Consider the following 24,998-nt stretch of genomic DNA (forward strand, 5'->3'; position numbering starts at 1 on the left):
ATAATATATGAAATATGCCGGCAAAATGGTACAATAAAAAAATGAAAAAAAAAAAATTTTGTTTAGTTAAGTAGGTATAGACGTAAAGTGGGGGTGACTTTTTTTTCTCATCAAACCCTGTAGTGTGGGGTATCGTTGGATAGGTCTTTTAAAACAATTAGGGGTTGGCATAAACGATTTTTCGATTCAGTGATTTGTTTGCGAAATATTCAACTTTATAGTGCAAATTTTCATTAAAATCGAGAGTCCCCCCCCCCTCTAAAATCTAAACCGATGGGTGGAAATTTAAAAAAAAAATTTAATGGTAGTAAGTATATCAAACTTTCAAGGAAAACTATAACGGCTAAGTTTGCTTGAGAATTATTAGTAGTTTAAGAGTAAATAGCAGCCTAAGGTATAAAATACGAATTAAACTTGTAAGATTTCGTATAAAACACGAAATCCTTAGAAAAATATTACTTAATTTTTTCGTACTTAATGGCTACAGAACCCTATTTTAGGTGTGTCCGACACGCCCTTGGCCGGTTTTTATTTTTGGATATTTTGGATGTACGTAACTACTTAGTATATATTTAAAAAGAAATCAGGCTGAGAAATTTACCACTCTCCGTTTTTAATAGTTCTAAAATACATGAATTTGTGTAAGTATGCATTTTTTTTGGATTTTGTTACCCACTCCGCCAAATTACATTATAAGATCATATAAGAAGAAAAAAAACCGGCCAAGAGCGTGTCGGACACGCCCAAAATAGGGTTCCGTAGCCATTACGAAAAAATTAAGTTATATTTTTCTAAGGATTTCATATTTTATAGGTACGGAATCTTCCAAGTTTAGGTATATTTTATACCTTGGGCTGCTATTTACTCATAAACTACTAATAATTCTCAAGCAAACTTAGCCGTTATAGTTTTCCGGTTTCGGTTTAGATTTTAGAGGGGGGGGGGGGGACGCTCGACTATAATGAAAATTTGCACTTTAATGTTGAATATTTCGCAAAGAAATAACTGAATCGAAAAATCGTTTTAGCAACCCCGTAATGGTTTTAAAAGACCTATCCAACGATACCCCACACTAAAATATTCTCCTGTTTAACAAAAGTTTTAGATTTTTTTATAATATCACATACTGATACAAATGACTTATTTGGTAAAATAATTTTGGACAGATTAATTACTCGGTTCCATGTATAAACAGATATGTATTTTTACGTATAAATACCTAACTTACTTATTAGGAGTGTTTTTTTGATAGATATTTATATGTTAATTTCGGCTCATACTATACAATAACCAAGCAAAATTTTAAATTTAAATGAATGCATGGGTCTCCATACAACAACTTGATTCATTTCCTACACTATAATATAAGTACCTACCTACGATTGTGAACACCGTTACTATAAACGTTTGATAGTAAGTAGGGCTTATTATTTCAAAATGTACCTACCCAATAGTAGAGTCATTACAGCAATTACTTGCCTGGACATTTTAAGAAAATTTTAGTAGGTACTTAGGCTATTTAGTCACGCTTCTGACTGACCAATCGATACTCAACCTGTAGTAGAGACCAGAGTCCGTGGCGCAGGCCGGGTCCACAGCGCAGTGGATCGTGGTCTGCGCGCCGCAACGGGGCGACTTCAGGAACCAGCTCAACAAGTTGTCAAACAGCCACGTCGTGCACCGCAGGAAATTGTCGCTGAAATGCCTTGCGATGCCCGTGCTGATAACCCCCGGGTGCAAGCTGTACGTAGTCACGTTGTCGATATTGTGCTCCTGGTGACCAATACAATATGTACACGGGTAAGTACGAGTACATCTTTAAAATACTACTCGACCAAAAGCGGCACAAAATACTTATACTATGAGAATAGTGTTGAATTTGGAATACGAGTACTTAATTACTTAATCTAGGTATTCAACTTGGTCGAACATTTACAAGGTAGTAAAAAAACGGGTACGTATTTGGATATCGAAATTTAAAATATCTAAGGTTAAAACGTCGACGGTCAAAATATCTGAAATCAGAATGTCGAACGGTCATAAGGTCGAAAGTATAAATTATCGAATGCTTAAATTACGAAAAGCCTAATATCAAAAACGACGGATAAAATATCAAAAATTTAAATTTCGAACGATTCTAAGGTCGAAATTCGTAATATCGAATGTCTATAATACCGAAGGGTACAATAGTCGATTACTGATACGAAATTATACCTAAAGTGCCTAAACTAATCTAAAAATTAGGTGCGACGACGAGTGCAGCCAGGAGGAGCGGTTAGGTTCAACCGTGACCAAAACAAGCACGAGCCGAGCGAGCGAAGCGAGCGTGCCGCGGCAGCGGCCGGCAAGTGCCAGAATAGAGTTCTATGCATTTTTCTTGATATTAAGATACTTCGTTATTTCAATTTTCGATATTTTAATATTTGGTTTCTTGACGGTTGATATTTTGTGTTTCGTTATTAACATTTATCGATCATTCGGTTGTAGATATTTTGAACTTTCGATATTTTAGCCGTTCGATATTTCGGCTTTAGGAATTCCAGGCGTCGATATAATGATAGTAGATATTTAGATCATTCAATATTTTGGCCGTTGACGTTTTAACTTTAGATATTTTAAATTTCGATATTCAAATACGTGCCCAAAAAACACTATACCAACAACGTGAAGTCATAAATTTTTAATTTAAGCTTCAAAATAACAGGTGTGGTATTTTCGTATCATAATTATACGTTATACCTATAAAAAACACGATGTCTTGATTATATTTAACTCTTACAATAAGACTGGTTTTGACCTTTCCAAACCTGAGTTTCTGCATTCGCGTCTTTTCCAGTATGTAAAGTGGTGTCGGCGAGCACAAAGTCTTCATAAAAGATTTTTAGGTACGTTTTAATATACTGTGTTAATTAAGTAACTTTTACAAAGTAAGTATTAAAGCCATTTCCATTAGGTACATTTAATGTAGGTACCTACTCTACTAGTTAAATATTCTCTGCCGGGATCGTGGACTTGTGTTCTGAGTTATTGGACAGGGTGCCTAAGCCTAACTGCGTTTCCTCGTTGTATGGCAATGCCAATATGTTGGGAAGGCAAAGGCAGGGGGGAAAGAAAGAGCCTGCCCTTTAACCTGTGGAACGGACAAGCTCATTTTTTAATTAAAATCTTTTAAGGGTTTCGGGTTCCCACGGCACGGCACAAGTTTCAACAGCAAAATTAAGGCGCAAATATAATATAAAAAAAAACTTAATTCTGAAGATCCTTAACATATCCAAATATGGGACATTCACATTACCATTCCATTCCACAGACCCAGAGAAGATTTATATTAGTTAAAATTATACTCACGCGTAATTTTCTTGCAAGTGCTCGCGAAAACAACACTTCTGCTGTCTTACTCCGACCGTACGCAGACAATGGGTTGTAAGTCGTCCTTTGGAAATTAATATCGTTTAAATCGAGATCGCAATCTGAAAATTTTAAAAGTGATTATCTCAGAGTACCTAAACGGAAATTATTCTTTTACACAGAATAAGGTAACGGCGCCTATTACCGTGGTACTTAAGGAAGTTTTCAAATGAGTCCCAAAAATTAAGGGTATCAAAGCTCCTTAACAAACGAGATTTTTTTTTTTATTTAAGAGCGTTTATTGAACTTTCAGTGTCTTAACTTTTTGGGCTCGTTTTAGTTATTAGTATTTGATAAAATAATTATTGAAATCAAAATACCCAAATCTTCTTTTACCGTGGTAATGGACAGGCTGTGATTCCATTACCGCGAATTGAGCTTCTATTACCGAGGGTATAAAAAAACGGCAATTTTCTACAATCGGTAAAAGGAACCCGACACATGTTTTGGAACTTAATACCGAGGGATTAAAAAAAGGTAATGGCTTTGGTTCTGTACACCAAATATTTTTTGAGAAAATTTAAATAAAAAACTAAAGTATGATTCGAATAGTGTATCCAGCCCATTGTATTTTATTATGCTTATGCCACCAGTTATAGTTTGATGTATGCATGCTGAGTAAAAGTCAAAACTTTATCAAAAAAAACTGTACTTACGGTACCCTAAATGTGAATTATTTTAACAGAAAAATAAAATGTCACTCGGTAATAGGTACTTCTTTAAGAACCCTATTACCGACCCAAAGACAATTGAATGGGTCGGTAATAGATTCCCAAACATTCTATTACCGAGGGTTATGCGATCTTTGCGGTGAAGGAAAACATCGTGAGGAAACCTGCACAAACCTGCGAAGCAATTCAATGGTGTGTGTGAAGTTCCCAATCCGCACTGGGCCCGCGTGGGAACTATGGCCCAAGCCCTCTCATTCTGAGGGGAGGCCTGTGCCCTGCAGTGGGACGTATATAGGCTGGGATGATGATGATGATGATGCGATAATACCATCGTTAATTGGCTTAATTTGGAGTAATGTAAAATCTAATTCCGACCTATAAAAACTATAGGAGAGTTGTGTTTGAATTACAAATCAAATATACTTATTACATCCTTGGCATATAACCAAAATTACATAACTGGTAAGTAAATATAAAATTTCATCGCAATATTTAAACAACTTGGCAAAATAACGGTTTCTATAGAAACTACAAATTCAGTATTGAAGTTTTTGCTGAAAATTAAGAGTTTGTTAATACTTTTCATACCACGGAAATATTTTTTTAAAAGCGTGAATAGATCGAGATTGGAATAACTGTAACAAATTATATAAACGATAATTTATGAACTTATAATTAACTTATAATTTATGATAATTGATGAACGTCAAAACTGTCATCGAATGCACAAGTGCTGTCCAACTTTTTAATTAATATTTGTACAAAGTAGAATCTTTTTAGAACAATAGTGACAAAAAAGTGAACACCACAAATTAACAAATGCGCAAAAACGTTATCGCGCAACGATGTGACAAATTGTGTGATAAATAAGTGTTTAATACATTCTTTGTGACACTAAAAACCAGTAAAATATTTACACTACCCCCAAAATAACTATAAAGTCAAAGTCCTACCCACAAACTTTTTACTCGACAGTGTTGCCAGTCAAATAAATACCACGGTTTGGACGCGGTTTTTGGTTTTTGTCATGCGTTCATGGTTGATAAAAAGTGTTTTGATTGTTTTTATATTTTCATTGCATAAAGTTTAAATGGAGTATTAGTGAAAATTGATACAAAATAGATACAGTGACTGAAGTATAATTTTTGTTATCTAAGAAAAATTCTGACAGAGAACAGAAAGGAAAATGTCTTCTTTCGATAACGTTACAGTCAGAAAACGCAGACCCAGACTGAGTTTTTCGGCAGATAAACAAACGGAGTCACAAATCTTTCACAGTAGCGGTAATTTGAGCCTGCCTAACATCACGGACACAAAATTATCTTTTGTGACCGAGCTGGAAAATCGAGTAGAAAACCTCCAAACAGAGTTGGAAGTCGCAAATGAAGAGATTTCCAAACTCTTGATTGAAAACTCAGCGTTAAAAAATTCAAACGAGATGTATAAAACTAAAATAGCATTGTTTAAGACTGTCACTGCCTCGGATGTTATTAGGCAAAAGCCAGGTTCTCCAAATGTATTCCCGGAAGGTCGTATACACCAACGTACAGAGATATGAATCAACTTAGTTACATGAAGACATCCAGCTCACAGCGTACAAATTCTGTCTGTAAGTTTCTAGAAAAGCTACAGGCTTCGAGTTATTCTTCGGAACATACACCTGAGACTTCTCCACTGAAAAATGGTACAAATGACACAATAAAACACGGCAGTATTAAGGGTCCGACTATAACGTCGTCAACGCCGAAACAATACGGAGGTCAATCTACAACAGAAAACTTAACAAGTCCTACCACAAATAAAGACCCAATTCCTGAAAGGAAAATACAGAGTAAGGACAAACAGTCCCGGCCGAAGTTGTGCATAATTAGCAGCAACAACGAAAACTCCGTGCTCAAGACAGCTGAAAGCATTTTTGGCACACATAAGATATGTCACTACATTTATCCTCGCGGAGGTGTAGCTAAATTGTTGGAAGGCATAGAGAGCAAACTGAAACATTTCACTATGCAGGATGCCTGTCTTATCCTAATAGGAAACGAAGATTTTCAGAACACACATGACTATCAAAAACTTGTATCCTTAATTAGAGATAAATTATTTCCTGTGTCATACACAAATGTAATAATTTGCACACCTACATTTAAGTTAAAAAATAACTGTAATTTATTCAATAAAAGAATAGAGCTGTTCAATAAATTACTATACATTGATATTGTGATGCTCGAATATGCCTTTTTGGTAGACTCGAGCAAAAACCTTAAATACTCAAGTGACATGTTTTGGTCTAGGAGCGGTAGTATTAACAACAAGTCACTGTCAATTATATTTAAGGACCTAGCACATCATGTAAATGAGCTTACTTCGGAGAATACCAGTTTATCTATTTCACAGACCAAAAGCGTATTTGAGGATTTTCAGCTAGGTGTGCCGTTCAGTCCTTCAAATCCTGATAATGTTCACATAGTCAGTTCTTCTTTTTTAGAGAAAAGTCATTAAACAGTAAAAATACCGTTAAAAAAACGCATACAGAGTTAGGTTATTATTTTCAAAACTTGTGTGGCATTGCAAACAAGAAAGACGAATTGGAACTATATCTGAACAGTCTTCCTGATATAAAGCATTATGTTTGCATCTGTGAACACTTCCTGAATACGATTTCGGCGCCTCTCCTTAGAATAGAAGGTTACCAAATGGCAACGTTTAATATCCGGTCAAAAAGAAAAAGAGGCGGTTCACTAATTTTAGCTAAAATAAGCAGAAAGTATGTAGAGCTTTCGATATGTAAGAAATTGTATAAAGATGAATTTTTTGAAGTGTGTGGCATCAGGGATTGTGATACGGATGTAAACTTAGTATGTTGTTATCGAAACCCGGTTGATGCCAATTTCGACAAATTCATGGACCATCTTGGTCAGCTTCTTGAGCACTTTTTTGACAGGAAGTGTCTCATTTGCGGTGATTTCAACATCAATTTGATGAGGATAGACAAAAAGGTAGTGGATTTTCTATCGTTACTTGCATCCTATAACTTTAGGCCCCTTATCGATACTGCTACTTTCATTCGGAATGACTCACAATCGTGCTTAGACAACATCTTGACTAATTTGCCTGATCCCTGGGTTACTTCTCCCATAGTGGACCATAACGGACTCGCGGATGGTCATGCGGGACTTCTTGGAATTATAGCTGTGGAAAAGAAGGGGACATTAAAAAACGACAAAACTCTGGTGAAAGTAGTTAGAAGACTTGGTACTCTTGGAAAACAAAACTTTTTCCAAGAATTGTTAAGAGAGGAGTGGTTAAATATAGGAATAAACAATTTTATCAATAAACTTGAGAAGGTTTTCAAGAATAGTTTCAGGGAAAAAAAAATCAAACAGTCTGTGGGGATAGACTCCAAATTAAAATGGGTGACAAAGGGAATAAAAGTCTCGAGCAAAATGAAACGTTTCCTGGTGACCCACAGAGTATCTGGTCTTGATAATGAGGACTCAATTACAAGATATAAGAAGAAATATATGACCATTTATAAACGTGTAATAAGAAACGCGAAGAGACTGACGGTTCAGACTCAGATAGAAAATGCAAAGGACTCAAAGAAGGAAATATGGAAGATCGTACAAAAACATCGTAATAAGATTACAAAAACAGAAAGAAATAATCTGGTTTTAAAAATAGAACAGGAAAATGGAACCACAAAACTAGTGAATAATCCTGGGACGTTTGTGCCATCCTCTTAGAAAATTTCACCAAAAAAAGGGGCACGATTGATAAATCAAACAGAGCTCTTTCACTGTTGCAGTCTCATGTTTCTAAAGTGCAGCATGATATGACTTTTGAACATGTAAGTCCGGTAGAAGTTAGCTTTATAGTAAGAAAGTTAAAACCTAAGACCTCGAGTGGATATGACGAGATTCCAATAACTATCATTAAAGAAAATATTGAAATACTCGCAGAACCATTGGCCTATCTCTTCAACGAGTGTATTGATTCAGGAATATTCCCGGACCAGTTCAAGATAGCGAAAGTCCTTCCAATACACAAGAAAGGTTCTGTACTAGATCCAAGAAACCAAAGACCCATCTCTCTTCTGCCAACAGTCTCAAAGATTCTGGAAAGAGTAATGAAGGACAGGTTGATGAAGCACCTTTATCAGCACAATATTTTGAGCCCGCGACAGTTTGGATATCAGAAGGGCAAAGGCACAAACGAGGCAATCACTACTCTTATTAGAGATATAACTATTCAAATGAACAATAGGAGAAAAGTCGCTGGCTTATTTCTGGACCTGAGCTCAGCTTTTGATACTGTCAACCATAATATCTTGCTGGCAAAACTAGAGCACTATGGGGTTAGAGGCAAGGTGTTGTCTCTTTTTAGTTCGTATCTAAAAAACAGAAAACAATTTGTTCAAATTAAATGGGTACAAGATGGCGAGGAAAGTACACATAACTCTAAAATGACCCTTTTAGAAAAGGGAGTCCCACAGGGTTCCATATTAGGGCCTATTTTTTTCATAATTTTTACAAATGATCTCATACCTTACATGGAAAACACTATTCCTGAGACTGAGCTCGTGGTTTTTGCGGATGACACGAATGCTATCATATCAGCAGAAACTTGTGAACTGTTAAATGATAAGGCTAATGACGCAATGAAGGCTTTTCACTCTTGGTTTGGTGTCAACGACCTTGAGTTGAACTGCAGTAAAACCAGTGTTTTAGTTTTCAAAACGACTTCGAACAACAAGGATGTGCTGAGGGTTCTCTCAAATGATGTCACAATTGATCAGAAGGAAACAGTGAAATTTCTTGGTGTCCACATTGACTCAAGCCTAAATTGGAAATTTGAACTCTCGGAAATAGCAAATTCTGTAAGTTCTGCATGTTATGCCCTTCGCAGTCTTAGGGATGAGGCAAAATTGTCCCAACTCAAGATGGTCTATTACGCATTGGTGGAGTCTAGGTTGAGGTACAGTATAAAGTTCTGGGGAAACAGTTATAAATACAACATCAAAATGGCCTTTGTTTCTCAAAAAAGGGCTATTAGAACTATAGCTAGAATTCCTCAAAGAACATCCTGTAGGGAATATTTTTTGAAGTACGGGATCCTCACTGTTCCGTGTCTATACATACTTGTAGTTCTGACGGATTTAGTTAAGCACATAACAGACATAGAGACTCCTGAAGAAAGGCACAGGCGCTTGGCTACGAGGAGGAAGGACTTGCCACGTTCAATTAATACTAAACTTAAAATAGTTAAACACACTGCAGGCTACCAGGAGGTTTTTCTTTTTAACAAGTTGCCAGTTGGCCTTAAGTCACTAGTAGATGGACACATATTTAAGAACAAACTAAAAAAATTTTTGTTGGAGAAGTGTTTTTATTCTATTGAAGATTACTACAAATGTAACAATTCGACTTAATGGATGCCATTACAATTAGCCTGCTACATACCTGCGGACAATATTTCTTACGCATTCGTTTTTGTGCTACAGGTAATATTGCAAAATTTGTTTAAGAATGAATTAAATTGATTGATTGAAATTTTTCTTCTTATATATTAATATTAATTGTAATGACATTTTAGAAATTTTTGATTGACAATGTTATTATGTGTTCTATTGTTTTGTTTTGATTATGTTATTACTTATATGGGTTATGCATTTTTGTCTAGTACCCATTATGATTTCAAACACAATGTATATTGTTCTTGAATAAATAAATAAAAATAAATTTATACCAAAAATAAAGCTTGAAGAACCTAAACTACCACTTTTACTATTACCATGATATACCACGGTATTACAATCAACAGTTAAAAATGGCGCCTATCGCCGCTGTATTTTATTTTCCATTTTAATCGTATTTCCGGGCCAAAAACTATACAAAAAGTATTCAGAACTCGTACAAAAAACTATAAAAAGCCATTTAAAAACCATAACATTAGTTCAATTTCCATAAATATTTTGTAGAACACTAAATAAGATTCGAGTCTGCTTGTATGTGGTGTCACGCGTTAGTATGGCAAATCCTCTTCCGTCGGTGCCATTTCGGAAAATCACGAATTGCGAGATCTTTGATTTATTCACATACACTAGCGCTAATAGATCCGTGAGTCGACTAAATAAGCTTTTATCTTGTAAAATATATTTTTTAAGAAATCTATCGGTTTGATTATAAAATGCGTATTTTAAATTGGCGCGGTGATGGCCGTCTATTTCGATACCCCCGGTAATAGGCGCCGTTACCTTAATAACCACATTCGGAAACCAGAAATAAATTTTGAAACGTCTATCTGTGGTAAAGATACCATTAATTACGGAATGCTGATAACTTTGTCGTATCTTATTATTATACTTAGAACTCCTTACTAATACTCCCGCCTAGATAAGTACCTAGTTTATTGAATTGACGGTCTTCTGCCTAGCATTTGTCAGGGGGACGTACAGAATTTGAGTTGTAATTTTTTTACAATTTATAGTAAACTATTAGCTTATGCCCGCGACTTCGTCTGCGCGGACCTAGGTTATCGCGCGGTGGCGCCCTTTACTGGAATAAAAAGTATCCTATGTTGACACTTGGGGCTTAAACTATCTCTTTACCAAATTTCATCAAAATCGGTTCAGCGGTTTCGACGTGAAAGCGTAACAGACAGACAGAGTTACTTTCGCATTTATAATAATAATAATAATGGTATGGATCAAAAACCATAAATAGTAAAGCGATAGACGTGGCCGGCCGGGCAAATAGGTCGCTCATTTCTGTGTAACATTGTGGGCCGGACGCAGTAGCAGCCATCAATTGTTTTGATTATGGAAGCCTTACATGTGTGTAATCTTGAGGCTACGAAGACAATCCTGGCAGGGCCGCTCTCCGCTAGCCGTGGCAGCAACATTAGCGATAGAAGAGCATGTCCGAAATAGTTAGTCGCCATGTGCATCTCGAAGCCATCCTCAGTTCTTCCTTCCGGGCACATCATGACACCCGCATTATTTATTAGGATGTGAATCGTTGCTTCCCTGTCTAGAATGCGGCCAACAAAATTCCTCACAGACTGTAAGTTGGATAGCTCTATTTGCTCTACCACCAGGCTTCCTCTTTCTTCTTCTGCTTCTGTACTTTTTTCTATCTTTAATTTTGCTATCTCAGCTTTCTTGATGTCCCGACAAGCCATGATGACGCGTGCTCCTACGAAAAAATTCATTGCTTAAAAACAAAAACCTTCTTACAATATATCTACCTACCTACACTTAAGTATCTCTTATGGAAGCATTTCTTACGTACGGCTCCTCCCTCCACATATCGTAGTTCTGCGGAGTCTCGTAGTCAAGAAATATCTCGGTGGCACCAAGGTTACGGTCAAGCATGGGTACAGTCACGATCTTTAATTTGGGATAATCAATGTACTTAAAATATCTGTCATCTTGTTTACCTACATGACAAATCAAACATATTTTTTTTCAATATTTTAATGATTTGAAAGGAATGTGACGCAATCTAATAGAATTAAATGTTTGTTAATAACTAATAACGTCATAACATTCATCGTCATAACGTCATTTGTTAATAACGTCATAACAAGTTTTGAGTTAATTATCAATCGAAAACCTGTACCCATATCTGGGTGCACTCCACGCAGATATTTAATTAATTACATGTACCTACAGACGACACCTAATGAGGTAGTAGGTAGGTAGGTTTAGGTACGTAGGTACCTACGTATAAATTATATTACAATATGTAGGTACTTCTAAAACTTTATTTAAAAACTATAAGGGTTCCGTTTTCTATCCCGCAAGAAATTTAAAAAATTCCATGCGTCTCTATGATCCTAAATAAAGGATCTTCTGCCATCTGCCAAGTATCAAGTCTTTATATTAATTAATAACAGCTACAGTAGTCAGTTGAGTACAACCTGATCCTTTTTAGGGTTCCATAGCCAATGACAAAACGGAACCCTTATGTTATTATATGTATATTTATTTTTGCGTCGGGGGTTAAAAACCGTTGCTACCACACAAAAACCATAGACTTTAACAGGATTATGTGTAGTGGTAATTACGGCGATACTTAGTGGTAAAATAAAATATGGGAAAACAATTTTTTTAGGGACTCCTATAGACGTTAAAGGGGGTGAGTTTATTCCTCGGAACCTTTCCTTATAGTTTCGCCATGTCCGTCCGTCTGTCTGTAAGTTCGTTCGCGGATTAACATAGTGCTAAAAACGCTCAATATTAGACATTTCACACACACAGACACACAAACATCACGCCTGTACTCTCAAATGGGGTAGGCAGAGCACACGAAATGTTACCGCTTCGGAGCCACTTTTAGCAATTTTTAGGGCTCCGGAGCCAAAATGGCAAAAACGGAACCCTTATAGTTTCACCATATCTGTCTGTCTGTCTGTACGCCCGTCCGCGGCTTTGCTTAGGGACTAGCAATGCTAGAAAGCTGTAATTTTGCACGGATATATATGTCAACGATGCCGACAAAATGGTACCATAAAAAACAAAAAAAATTTTTTAGGGTACCTCCCATAGACGTAAAGTGGGGGTTATTTTTTTCTAATCTAACCCTGTAGTGTGGGGTATCGTTGGATAGGTCTTTTAATGCCATTAAGGGGTTGCTAAAACGATTTTTCGATTCAGTTATTTCTTTGCGAAATATTTATTATTCAGGGATTTGATTGCGAAATATTCAACATTAAAGTGCAAATTTTCATTATAATCGAATGTCCCCCCCCCCCCTCTAAAATATAAACCAGTGGGAGGAAAAATTTGAAAAAATTCAGGATGGTAGTAAGTGTATCAAACTTTCATGGAAAACTATAACGGCTAAACGGGAAAACTATAAAGGCTTGAGAATTATTAATAGTTTAATAGTAAATAGCAGCCTAAGGTATAAAATATATCTAAACTTGGAAGATTCCATATAAAATACGAAATCCTTAAAAGTACATTACTTAATTTTAGGCTACGGAACCCTTCGGGCGTGTCCGACACGCTCTTGGCCGTTTTTTTTTTTTTGTTTTAAGCTTAACAAAAACGGTACAATAGTGACAGGTTGGTGGTTGGTTGGTTAGCCTTTTCAATTAACATAAATTCCGACAAAGCTGAATTTTGGTGGAGACCTTGGGTACATCATTAGGGGTAAAGTGTCAAAAGACCCCATTGATCCCATGTGTGCTAAAAAAGTTACCTATTCGGAGTCAAAGGTCAAAATTTGAGGCTTTTTTTTCGAAAATGGTAAGTTTTATCGAAAAGTAGCCTTGCCAAAAATTATAGATCTTAAAGTTATCTACAAAAATGGTTCTTTCCTTTTTTTCTTAGAAAGTTCGAAAACATATTCGTATCGTACTGTCCCCTTCGCTCTCATATTAAACAGTACTAGTGTCAGAGAGACCGAACGACACGAACTTCGATTTTCGAATTTCGTAGTAGTCCTGCTGCAGTGTGCTCTTCCTCGTTCCACTCACCTCGTAGATATAAATCAAGCACCGTCTCCCTCCCGATTCCAGCATTTCCGCCCGTGACTATTGCAGTGATCCCTGAGAGCCGTCTCTTGCATTTACTCCAACCACTTAAGTAGTCCATCACTATGTTTTAACTTCAAAGTCAAGATAGGCAGGTTATAATACCTTCGCTTGGCTAATTGTCGGCCAGTAGGTTCCTATGTTAAGCTTATTTACCACTCCATTAATATAGTAACTAAATAATGCTAGATATTATAGTACTGAACGTTTTACTCGTCTGATATTATCAAAAGATACAAATGAGCCTTTGACAGGGAGGTTGCGACTACTTACAGACACCTCAAAGCGATGACTAATTTGCGACGAAGGTCAACTTGATTTTCGGTTTCGTGTGAATGTCGTACGTACCGCGTATCTATTTGACTTATTAAGTATAAGAAGTGTTAATGCTGCGCTTTCAACTCAGTCTATATATTACTGCTTTAAAGCTCTCCATGGATTAGGGATCCTTTGGATTAGTGATGATTATGTAGGTACTTAGGTAGAGTATTTCGTTCTCAGTGCTAAAAAGTTTCTTGCAACGACAAAGGAGCGTCCACTTGACGACGTAACACAAAAGAGACTAAATTTACTACTTCTCCCCCTCCACAGGTTGACTTAGAAGAAAATACTAACTTAACTACTTCTACTTAAATGACGCAACGCATAGCCCATTTCTCTATAGGTAGGTACTAATACTCTTTGGCATAGCCGTGCATTACATTGGCTTCAATCAATGCCTGTGCCTTGAGGGCTAGGTAACGAAATTCGAAAATCGAAGTTCGCATCGTACCGTCCCACTCACTCGTATTAAATACAAGATCGCAAGATACAACGTTCGAATTTTGCACTTCATAGTAATAAAACCTAGTACCGCCTAAAAATGTCTCTATTTTGCTGTTTTGGTACTTACATATTGATACAAGTTTAGACAAGACCAAATAGAATATTGGCTTTATTCAATAATAAAATAGGACATGGTAAAGAAACATAGTTGTTGATAGAATGACATAGCGACAGACAATGTCAGACACCATGGACAATAAGATATTTACAAGTCTTCTTATAAAGACGCAAGGAGGCTATTATCACATTCGCCCCCTCTACGAAGAGACGTAGTCATGCATGAAGGCTGGAGGTCTGCGATCTCTGCCTGAACGCCGAAGTTGGCTGATTCCTGCATTCGGATCGATGTTGGCAGGCGGGTCTTGAATGGCAGAGATTTCTTCGGATTGGTTATCGTCAAGTTCGTCATCTGCAAGGTCATCGTCAACAGCTCGTGGTGCTGGAGCTAACGATCTATTGGAGACTGTTGTCTTTCGCCCATCAGGCAGTCTTATAAAGGAGTATTCTGGATTACTCTGCAACAATTGGACTTCCTGTACAGCGGGGTCATACTTGGAGCTTCTTACGTGCCTTTTCATAAATACCGGTCCAGGCGAATGTAGCCAAGTCGGCAAAGATTGTCCGTTTTGAGAACGGCGTGGGTGATTGAACATGCGCTCATGCGGCGTTGTGTTAGTGCTCGTACACAGGAGAGATCTTATAGAGTGCAGCGCCGGTAGCAGTGCCTTTTCCCAGTTTACTATATCGTCATTGTTTGATTTGAGGTTTAGTTGGATCGTTCGCCACAGTGTGCCGTTGAGACGTTCAACCTGCCCATTTCCCTGGGGATTGTAAGGCGTAGTGCGGCTGCATGATATCCCGACGGAAGACAAGAATTGTCTAAGTTCGTCTGATAAGAAAGATGTACCCCTGTCGGAGTGGATGTACGCTGGAGTACCAAAAGTGGAGAACAAGTCTTCGAGACAATTGATTACCGTTCTTGAAGATACATCCTTACACGCATAAGCGAAGGGAAAACGACTAAACTCATCAATTATTGTCAGTATGTATCGGTTCTGGGTGCGAGATGGTATTGGTCCCTTAAAATCAATGTTTAATCTTTCAAAAGCGGCTGTCGCTTTGATAAGATGTCCTTGATGTTTCATGTAACGTGGTTTTATTTCCGCACAAGTTGGGCATGCGGCCGTCATTCGTTTTACATCCTCTACGGAGTACGGTAGGTTCTTTGATCTGACCCAATGAACCATGCGCGTGACCCCTGGATGGCAGAGATTTCGGTGTAGTTCCACTAGTTTAGAGTTAGAAGCGGCAGTATTTATTTGCATGCATACTCGTGAAAGTGCGTCCGCGGCGAAGTTATGTTTCCCAGGTCGGTAGACTATATCATATTTGAAACACGAGAGCTCCAACCGCCACCTTTCGATCTTTTCGTTCTTTATTTTGTTAGAGTGTGTTTGATTGAACATGTATGCGACAGATTGCTGATCAGTAATGAGTAAGAAATGTCTTGCTATCAGGAAATGTCTCCATTTTCGCAAAGCTTCGACTATGGCGCAGGCCTCTTTCTCAATCGAAGGTTGCCTTTTCTCGGAGTCGTTGAGAGAACGAGAGAAGAATGCGACAGGACGACCCTTTTGTGATAGGGTCGCTGCGATGGCAAAATCGGAAGCGTCTGTCTCAACTGAAAATATTTCACTGTCGTCAATTCCTGCTAATGCCGATTTCGATATATCAGTTTTAAGGTTTTGAAAGGCAGTGATAGCTTCTTGAGATAATGGAAAAGTGACTTCGATTAAAGGTCTGATTTTCGTAGAAAAGTTGTTGACCCACTTTGAATAGTGGGCGAAGAGACCGAGCGCTCTCTTCAGTGTAGCAGTATCAGTGGGGATAGGAAGATTCGTTAGCGGTTCCAATCGAGACTTGTCCGGCTTTATAACGTTGTGGGCGATAGTATATCCAAGCAAGTTGATTGACTCTGATTCAAATGTGCATTTGTTCATGTTTAAGGTTAGTTTGTATTTTTCAGCGGCCTTCATGAACATTTCAAGATTTTTGTCATGGTCGGATTTGTCCTTACCGCAGACAGTTACGTCGTCAAGGTAAGCGAAGGTACCTTTAAGTTTTTCAGTGTCAATTATGTATTGTAAGGTTCTTTGAAAGGCCGCCACTCCATTCGTTACGCCAAACGGTATTCTTGTAAACTGGTAGAGATTACCACAAGCTTCGAATGCAGTGTAAACTTTTTCTTTCGGTAAGATTGGGACTTGGTGGTAAGCACTTTTGAGATCGATTTGACTGTAAACGTTGTATTTTGCCACTTTTGTTATGATAGAATCAATGCTCGGGAGAGGGTAAGCGTCTAAGTCTGTAAATCTGTTGATTGTTTGCGAGTAGTCGATAACGAGGCGCTTACGGTGATGGCCTCCGCCAGCAACGAGTACTTGTGCCCTCCATGGCGAGATACTGGGTTCGATTACTTTATCCCTAAGTAGGTTGTTTATTTCATTTGATATGAAGTCTTGGTCTTCTTGAGAATGCCGTCTTGAGCGTATAGCAATAGGCTTAATGTCTGGCGAGAGGTTGGTGAAAACTGATGCTGGCGGGACTGACGCTTCTAAAACGTTGCAGACTTTGAGAGGTTGTTTGTCTCCTCCAAATTGAAGTACGAGTGACGAGTGCTTCCCGAGAACATCGTGCCCGATGATGATATCTGCGCATAGATCGTTGATGATGAGCAGTGGTTGGTGTTGGTACTTGTGTTCACCAATTTGAATTGTTGCATAGCATAGACCTTCGACATGAGAGACATTATTGAGTGATGCTAGAGTAATTGCTTGCTTGCAGGGCTTTTGTTTGAGGTTGATTATTCGAGCTAGGTTTTTGTCTATAAAGCTAATTGAGCTACCGGTGTCGAGAAGTGCATCAGCACGATATTCGTTGACTGTAATAGGTATAGTTGCTTTTCTTAGGCTTGCAGGAGCAGCGGCGGAGATGTTAGATAAGTTAGGGTAAGTAGATTGAGGTTGAGATTGTTCGTCAACTGTGGCAATAGCATTAGCAGTTCGTAGGTTGGGCCCAGAACTACGGCATACGCTTGCGAAATGCCCCTTCTTGGAACAAAGCTGACATTCGGCGTTATACGCGGGACATCTGTTTCGCTGATGAAGATTACTGCCACCACAGAAGAAACATCGTCGTCTGGTTTGGTTAGGGTAAGAATCAGGTCGAGATCTGTTTGGAGCGTTTGTAGCTGCTAAATTGGTCATCAGCGAGTGTTCTGGAGCTTCAGAGGCAGCATTAGCATGAGCAGATGTAGAAGGTGACACTGTAAGTAGTTGCGAAGTGCTTTCGGCGGATTCTAGAGACAAAGCCAGGTTCAAGGTTTTCTCCAGAGTGTCAGTGGAGTTTTCTAGAAGTCTTTGTTTGATTTTCTGCGATGATACCCCGGCAATGAAAGCTAAACGTACGACATCGTTTTGGTAATCGGCTGCAGTGACATCTGTGAATTTGCAGTCACGAGCGAGTACGTTCAGGGCTCTCGAATACTCAGCTACTGACTCGCCCGGCTGTTGTTTCCTTGAAATTAGAATATGTCGTGCTAGGGTGGTGTTTTGTCGCTTTTCATAGGCATCATTGAGCGTTTTGATGGCTTCGTCGTAGGAGGTCTTTGTTTGAATAATATTGTAAATTGGCGGAGAGATATGATTGACAAGGAGTTGGTACTTAAGTATTTTATCTGCTGAGGCGGCTTCCCGTGCGATGAAATTCTCGAATGAATATTTCCAATGCGCCCATTTGAGGTCTGAACCTATCATCGAAGGCTCCACGTCAAACCGTTCGGGGCGCAAATAGCGTGACATAGATGAGTTTTCTTTTCCTTCAGGCATTTTTGGCGGCGCAAAAAATTATTATTGAATAAATTGATACAAGTTTAGACAAGACCAAATAGAATATTGGCTTTATTCAATAATAAAATAGGACATGGTAAAGAAACATAGTTGTTGATAGAATGACATAGCGACAGACAATGTCAGACACCATGGACAATAAGATATTTACAAGTCTTCTTATAAAGACGCAAGGAGGCTATTATCACACATATGTAGGTACCAAAACAGCAAAAACAGAACCCTTATTAGTTTCATCATCTCTGTCCGTTCATCCGTCTGTCTGTCTGTCTGGCTTATTTGAACATCTGGTTGTTTTACTTTTTACTAGTAGCGTAGCAGTGCTGCCTCCTTAGATATTTTTTAACCCTATCACTACGCGATTTTTTTTAAAATAAAAACAGCGAATAAAAAGAATTTATTAATAAACTAATATCGAAAATACAAACTGAGACATGGATGCACAGAAAAACCAGAAAAAGAGACCAGCGCTGGGAATCGAACCCAGGTCCTCAGCAATCCGTGCTGCGTGCTATAACCCTACACCACCGCTGGACAGGAATTTAGACACGAATTTTTCCTATGCATACATATCTCAGGTTGCTTATTTCTACTACGCTACTTATGCAGCAGCACTAGCGACATCTATGTTTTTCGCTCTCATCGAGAGACGTCACATTCTTTCGGAACCAACCGCTCACCCAGACAAGAGATGTCGCTACTAAGCAATCAAATTATGATTGGTTATTTGGAGTCTTTTTGTATTTTTTATTTCAACTCCAAATTTATCATTTAAATATATTCATTCTCCTTCTGTAGTAATTTTTTTCTTGAAATCGTACATTTAAATTCGAAAACGTTTAACCTAAAAAATACCTTACATGATTTTTTATCCTAAAAAATACCTTAAATATTTTTTACCCTGAACGCACCCGACTGTTAACGTTTTTGACATAATTAACTGTTTTAACTGTACATACGAAATCAGAGATTGAATCTAAGTTTTTTTACCGTTACTTCGTTACTTCCCCCTTTGAGAAAGAGATGAGAGTTAATGCATATAATCATTGTAAAACCTAGTGTCAAAAACTACATATTCAAACTTTTAAAATTCATTAAGCACCAGCAAGTAGTGTGTGAACGTTCAACCGGTAAACAGGAATAAACTACTTTTTAAGTTTATCATAAATATTTAGGTGACGAATGCCATGCCGTTTGGATTTGCCCTATCCAAGAACGTAACCACAGTACATTTTTATATAGGGTTTATAACTAAAGAGCTATTGCTTAGATATTACAGACTTCAAAATTTTGGTAAAAGTAAACATACGAAATTGTTGTCGCAAGACAAACATGCAACGATGGCTGGCTTCACATAAATGCGAATGTGCGTATGTTCGCACGTTCCGCTTAAAGTACAAAGTACGCTATCATGATGAAATTTGGTATGGAGATAGTTTGGAACCCTGAGGACAGGATAGTTTTAATCCGGGAAAACTATAGATCCCGTGGGCGTACGATAAACAAATTCTTCACAAACAAATTTGTGCGGTACAAGGTAGTTTTCATGGTGCAATCAAAGATATTATTATGCAGCTATATTGCCTAGTAAACACTTATGCAATGCTCATAGTCATGTCTTCTTTACACCATCATGATGTCAAAGGCCTCCTCTTAAAGTGATTATGCTTGAGCTAATTTGTTAAATGTGGTCCCAGCCCCGTTTAGTTGCTGTCAGCAACACTTAAGTCTCTTTTTTTAGTTAACAGATAAAAGGTGTTGCAAGATGCCTTTCTTTAGTGGTCGCTGTTTGAGCACTGTGAAGCTGGTTGGCAAAACGGCTGTGATCACTGGATGCAACACTGGCATTGGGAAGGAAACAGCTCTCGACTTCTACAAGAGAGGTAGGTATATTATAATAAATTTTGTTTTGTTAAAGGTATTTACTACACACAATCACAAAATACATATATTAGCCTGGTCCAAACAAAGCAATAAATATATTGTTTTTATTAGAGTCCATTACAATAGCAACATTGTAATTACAGGAGCAAGAGTCATAATGGCCTGCAGAGATTTAGAAAAGGCAGCTGCTGCAAAATCTGAAATTGAAGAAAAATGTAAGGATCTCACTGATACAGGAAAACTTATAGTGGTCAAATGTGACTTAGCTTCCTTGAAGTCTGTACGTGAATGTGCACAGACAATACTGGATACAGAGCCACAAGTCAAGATCCTGGTGAACAATGCAGGTGTCATGATGTGTCCTAAGACCAAAACTGAAGATGGGTTTGAAATGCAGTTTGGAACCAACCACCTGGCTCACTTCTTATTGACAATGCTCCTCTTACCCCGAATAAGGAACAGTGCACCAGCACGAATTGTTACTGTCTCTTCAAAGGCACATACAAGTAGGTATTGTAAGCATAAGCACATGTTAGACCTAGGCTGCATGTGCATATACAAACAATTGTGATATTTTTTCTATCTCACCATATTTTCTTTATTACCTGCATGTTTCCTTGGTTAAGTATTTAAAAAAAATTATATCACACACATTAAATGTCAGTCAAATCTTGACTGAAATATTTTGGGTTCAAATTCTTTCTAATGCTCCAGTGTATTAGCTCCTGCCTACATCATTGTTTGGGACATCCTGTATGGATATTGTTAGGCATTTATTAAAGAAATAACATAGATTAAGAATAACTAAGGTAAATGTATGAATGCTCAATGTGTTAATGTCCAATAGCTGACACCCAGGTGTCACCTCTATGGCTAATGACAAAGTTAATGATGGCAACTATTGGGACAGCAACAAGCACTCATTCATAGGTTTAACTTAACACTATACAGGTGGAAAAATTTTTTTATTGCTGTTTCGATTCCCGGGTGAGACAGGCAAAATTGAGATCTTTGAAAATGCAGTTTTGTTTCATTTTTAAAATAAAGGAATGTTTTCTTTCAGTACAATTAGCTAACTAAAGGATTTAAGGTAGTTTCCCTCCAGGGCCCATAGATTTATTCCACTCTGTATATGTATGTGATAAATAACCTCTGAAATAAAGTTTAATTTTATTTTATTCAAGTTCTAGCTTACATTTAAGTAGCTGATTTATAGCTTTCACAGAGGCCTTATAGTCGTAATTTAAATGTAAAGCATAGTTTATATAGAATTGGTACTGAACAAAGGACTCAAGTTGTCAATAAAACAAAGTATTTTGGTAACAACTAAATAAAGATTTATATTTATTTTTAATTAACTAGCAATAATAATTTGTCTTTGTGTGTAAAAAAATTACAATGGTCTTGTTTAATTTTGCTTTCATAATTGCCCAGTAATTTTTGATTGGTTGACACTGAGGACAATTTGGGAGATGCATCTTTTGGGTATGTTTTTTTTTTATACCTCTCCTAAACTTTGTTTGAATAGTGGCAGCTGGCTATATCAGGCCAAAAATTCACAGGCCTACGACAGGCCTAATAAGTCACGACGACTTTTAATGAAAGGTAAAACTCCTTTCTGAAAGCACTCTTTCATGAATAAAACGGTTTCAGCATTTAAAGGTCAAAGTCTGTCGTCAAATTGCGAGTATTTTTTTCGACATACTTAGAATGAATAAGTATTTTATTTATCCCTAATTATGTGCCAATTCTATATGAACTACCTATACTTTAATATCTTTTGTCTTTCAAAATAGGTATAGCTCTCGAATAGCTCTTACTGAAGTGAGCTGCTATGCCACTGATTCAACAAGGAATATCTATAATTATTCTTCAATATTTTCAGGATATGATATAAATTTTGATGACCTTAACTATGAGAAACGACCATATAGCGCTGCAGAAGCTTATTCGCAAAGTAAAATAGCAAATGTGCTGTTCTCGAAGCATTTGGCGGCAAAACTAAAGGTAATGATTTAACGCAACCTGCAAAATACGAGCGGCGTTCAATAAAAAGTGAGAATGAGTACGTTATAAACAACCAAAACAACTTTAATTAAATGTCATTTTATTTTTCGACATAGTCAACTTTTAGCATAATACACTATATATTTTTTCTAAACTTAAAATTCCTATTTCAAAAAAAGGTCTCATCTTGACTACTCACAAAATCTTGTACCTACTGCAGCGACTACCACGTCGTTGTCTTCAAATTTCTGGCCTCTCAGGTATTCTTTTAATCTCGGAAATAGGTAGAAATCACTGGGGGCGAGATCTGGTGAATACGGAGGATGCTTAAGGATATCGAAACCAGCATCACGAATTGCAGCCATTGCAACGGCGGACTTGTGTGCCGGGGCATTGTCCTGGTGGAACAGCACAACTTTTGAGAGTTTACCTCGCCGTTTTTCGCGGTCTAAATTCGGCGCACCAACGTGCGACTACGAACGAATACGAATACGGCCCGGAGGAGCATTAGACCCTAAAGTGTCCCGCAAATCTAAATTGACTTGGTCCGTAGCATTTTTTTTTTCAAACACAAGTATTTGATTACGGCGCGCAGTTCAATTTTCTCCATTTTCGCTACCGTACTCACAAAGAGTATAAGTACCTATGTAGAAACGTACTCAATTGCAAAGAAATTACCGTATTTTTTTTAAACAAAAGACAGTTTTTTTTTTTTCATAGCAATCAGCTAGATAGATTAGCTTTACCGGCCACTATTTAATTTCCTAATATTGAAAGAGTTTGCATCTGTTTCTCACTTTATATCGAACGGCCCTCGTAAATTGGTTAAATGTTGTGTGTAAATATTTTTAATTTTTAACAGGAACATGGTATTGAAGGAGTAAATTCGTACAGTTTACATCCGGGAGTGATCAAGACTGAACTAGGGCGTCATTTGGATGAGAGCTTGTTCCGAGGTGCTAGAACTATGATCGGGATCATGTTGGCCGCCTTCTTGAAGACTCCAGAACAAGGCGCACAAACAACCATTTATTGCTCAGTCGACGAAAAATGTGCAGGGGAAACGGGACTTTATTATAGGTGAAATGTAGAATGAATTTCCATCTTTAATTTAAATCTAGTTGCCTTTGATTGACATTGTTGGCTTTCAAGTTGTATGAAAGAACGTCATTCATTAGCATTTTGTGTAGTGGGATGTTTTTTTTATTAAAGCTTGTTTTTTCACATATTGCAGTGATTGTGTAGTCAAAGCTGCGTCAGCCAAAGCTCAAAATGATGAATATGCTGAAAGGCTTTGGAAGAATTCTATGGAGCTAGTTGGACTAAAGGATTACAATCCATTTACAGCAGAAGACCCTGGAGTGAAGACCAATTAGGTTTTCCATTCGATTGATCATAACACCATCAATGTATATCTAATGGTTACAATTAATAATTTATGTTACATACTTATTCAACATTAGTTAATTTAAATTAAATTTCTTTATTTATTTAAGTGGAATGGGGTAGTTTAACTTATCTTTAATTACAATACTAAATCAGAGGTAAGACAGGTGTAGACCCATTATTTATTCCCTGATAAAAATCCTCCTGTGACAGGTGCGCCATCAGAAGGCTTTGCAGTGTAAACCTTGTGTTTAATTTTAATGTAGGTAAGGGAACTAAAAGAATTTCTTTGCTCACCCGCGACCTTATGATAGCTAAGTTTATGCAAAATATGCTTGTTCATGCAGTACAGTTCCTCCACCTCCACATTGTAAGAACACACAAATCACACAAACCCATGTATCACCACCACCACACTACACTGACGCCTTTCGAACTCAACCAGAGTTCATCTTCAGAGCAACACAACCGTACACCACCTATTGTACCTATAGTAATGCTATGCTATTTTATTTATGTTGCAATGTTCTTGTTACCTACTATAAGTACAAACTTAAGTGTACAACCATGTTTTATATTTATTTACAATGCATATGCTTGGTTGTCAATCACATATCCATAGAAAGTTTCTAAGTAGGTACTTATGAAAACTAATGTGGAAAACAACTAGTTATTGTTTGTGGTTTTTACACAATAAATTAATTTTGATCAAATCCATAATTGTTCAATAAGTTCATATTATTATTGTTATAGCTTTTGTATTTATAAAATTTGTATTTACAGAAACTTCACAAATATGTTAAAAATAATTTATATAAATAATAAAAATAAAATAAGTAAGTATATGAAATAAAAAATAATTATATGTATAAATAATAAATCATTAGGTATATTAATAATTATAACTTATGTTATTGTTTAAAAAATAAATGACTTAATAATAATAATAATCCAGGAATGATTATTATTTTCATCACACTTGCTCGTAAACAGTGTCGTAACATGAAGGCTACCTTGGTTGCAACCCCCCAAATAAAACCCTCGACCTTAATGTGCTTGTCATGAAACCCGTGGTCGGTAAATGAGTCATTGCGCGTACACATTTTCTTGCCATGAAGCCCAAGGTCGGTAAATGAGTCTGTGCCCGTACTGATGGCGCTGCGCATGGCGTAGCAGCAGGACCACATGGACCACCACATGCACACGCACGTTGCGGTGCATGCCGAGGGAGATTGAGGGCGACGTTGCCAAGAGCACAGCCTAAGGTGTCGCCAATATTTGGAACAATTATATTTTTTCTTTTACAAATATAAAATTTTACTTGCAAATGTGATGAAAAACATTGTATGTCGCACGGACGGTACTAGAA

The 24,998-nt window shown here is 37.3% G+C and overlaps 3 protein-coding genes across 5 annotated transcripts in view; 1 reads left to right on the forward strand and 2 right to left on the reverse strand.

Moving 5' to 3' along the window:
• LOC141440966 (6-phosphofructo-2-kinase/fructose-2,6-bisphosphatase-like) overlaps positions 1-24,998 on the reverse strand; it is an 80,402-nt gene that overhangs the window by 16,425 nt on the left and 38,979 nt on the right. The window lies entirely within an intron of this gene.
• Positions 1,247-14,182, reverse strand: LOC141440971 (retinol dehydrogenase 11-like). Its single transcript, XM_074105568.1, has 4 exons — positions 13,563-14,182; positions 10,910-11,272; positions 3,349-3,470; positions 1,247-1,773 (listed from the first exon to the last, which is right to left on the reverse strand). The coding sequence occupies exons 1-4, from the start codon at positions 13,678-13,680 to the stop codon at positions 1,516-1,518; spliced, it is 861 nt and encodes a 286-aa protein (XP_073961669.1). The 5' UTR covers positions 13,681-14,182; the 3' UTR covers positions 1,247-1,515.
• Positions 19,363-23,952, forward strand: LOC141440967 (retinol dehydrogenase 13-like). 3 transcript variants are annotated; one of them, XM_074105564.1, is made up of 6 exons: positions 19,363-19,482; positions 20,094-20,235; positions 20,380-20,742; positions 22,122-22,243; positions 23,106-23,323; positions 23,478-23,952. In XM_074105564.1, exons 2-6 carry the CDS (start codon positions 20,118-20,120, stop codon positions 23,617-23,619), a joined length of 963 nt encoding a protein of 320 aa, XP_073961665.1. In that variant the 5' UTR covers positions 19,363-19,482; positions 20,094-20,117; the 3' UTR covers positions 23,620-23,952. The 3 variants fall into 3 exon arrangements, with proteins under 3 accessions (XP_073961665.1, XP_073961664.1, XP_073961663.1); XM_074105563.1 differs by having other exon boundaries at positions 20,101-20,235; XM_074105562.1 differs by lacking the exon at positions 19,363-19,482 and adding an exon at positions 19,534-19,889.

Source organism: Choristoneura fumiferana, chromosome 23, assembly GCF_025370935.1.
Source record: "Choristoneura fumiferana chromosome 23, NRCan_CFum_1, whole genome shotgun sequence".
In the NCBI taxonomy this organism is placed as follows: domain Eukaryota; kingdom Metazoa; phylum Arthropoda; class Insecta; order Lepidoptera; family Tortricidae; genus Choristoneura; species Choristoneura fumiferana.

What these genes read in the sequence shown, in the direction of transcription:
- LOC141440971 (XM_074105568.1), bottom strand. Translation starts at nt 13,680, where the DNA reads ATGGACTACTTAAGTGGTTGGAGTAAATGCAAGAGACGGCTCTCAGGG. An exon ending in AGCCTCAAGATTACACACAT is followed by an intron (nt 3,471 to 10,909) that starts GTAAGGCTTCCA and finishes TAAAATTTTCAG; the next exon opens with ATTGCGATCTCGATTTAAAC. An exon ending in CACTTGCAAGAAAATTACGC is followed by an intron (nt 1,774 to 3,348) that starts GTGAGTATAATT and finishes ATTGGTCACCAG; the next exon opens with GAGCACAATATCGACAACGT.
- LOC141440967 (XM_074105562.1), top strand. Translation starts at nt 19,764, where the DNA reads ATGATGAAATTTGGTATGGAGATAGTTTGGAACCCTGAGGACAGGATA. An exon ending in ATTTGGCGGCAAAACTAAAG is followed by an intron (nt 22,244 to 23,105) that starts GTAATGATTTAA and finishes AATTTTTAACAG; the next exon opens with GAACATGGTATTGAAGGAGT. An exon ending in GAAACGGGACTTTATTATAG is followed by an intron (nt 23,324 to 23,477) that starts GTGAAATGTAGA and finishes CACATATTGCAG; the next exon opens with TGATTGTGTAGTCAAAGCTG.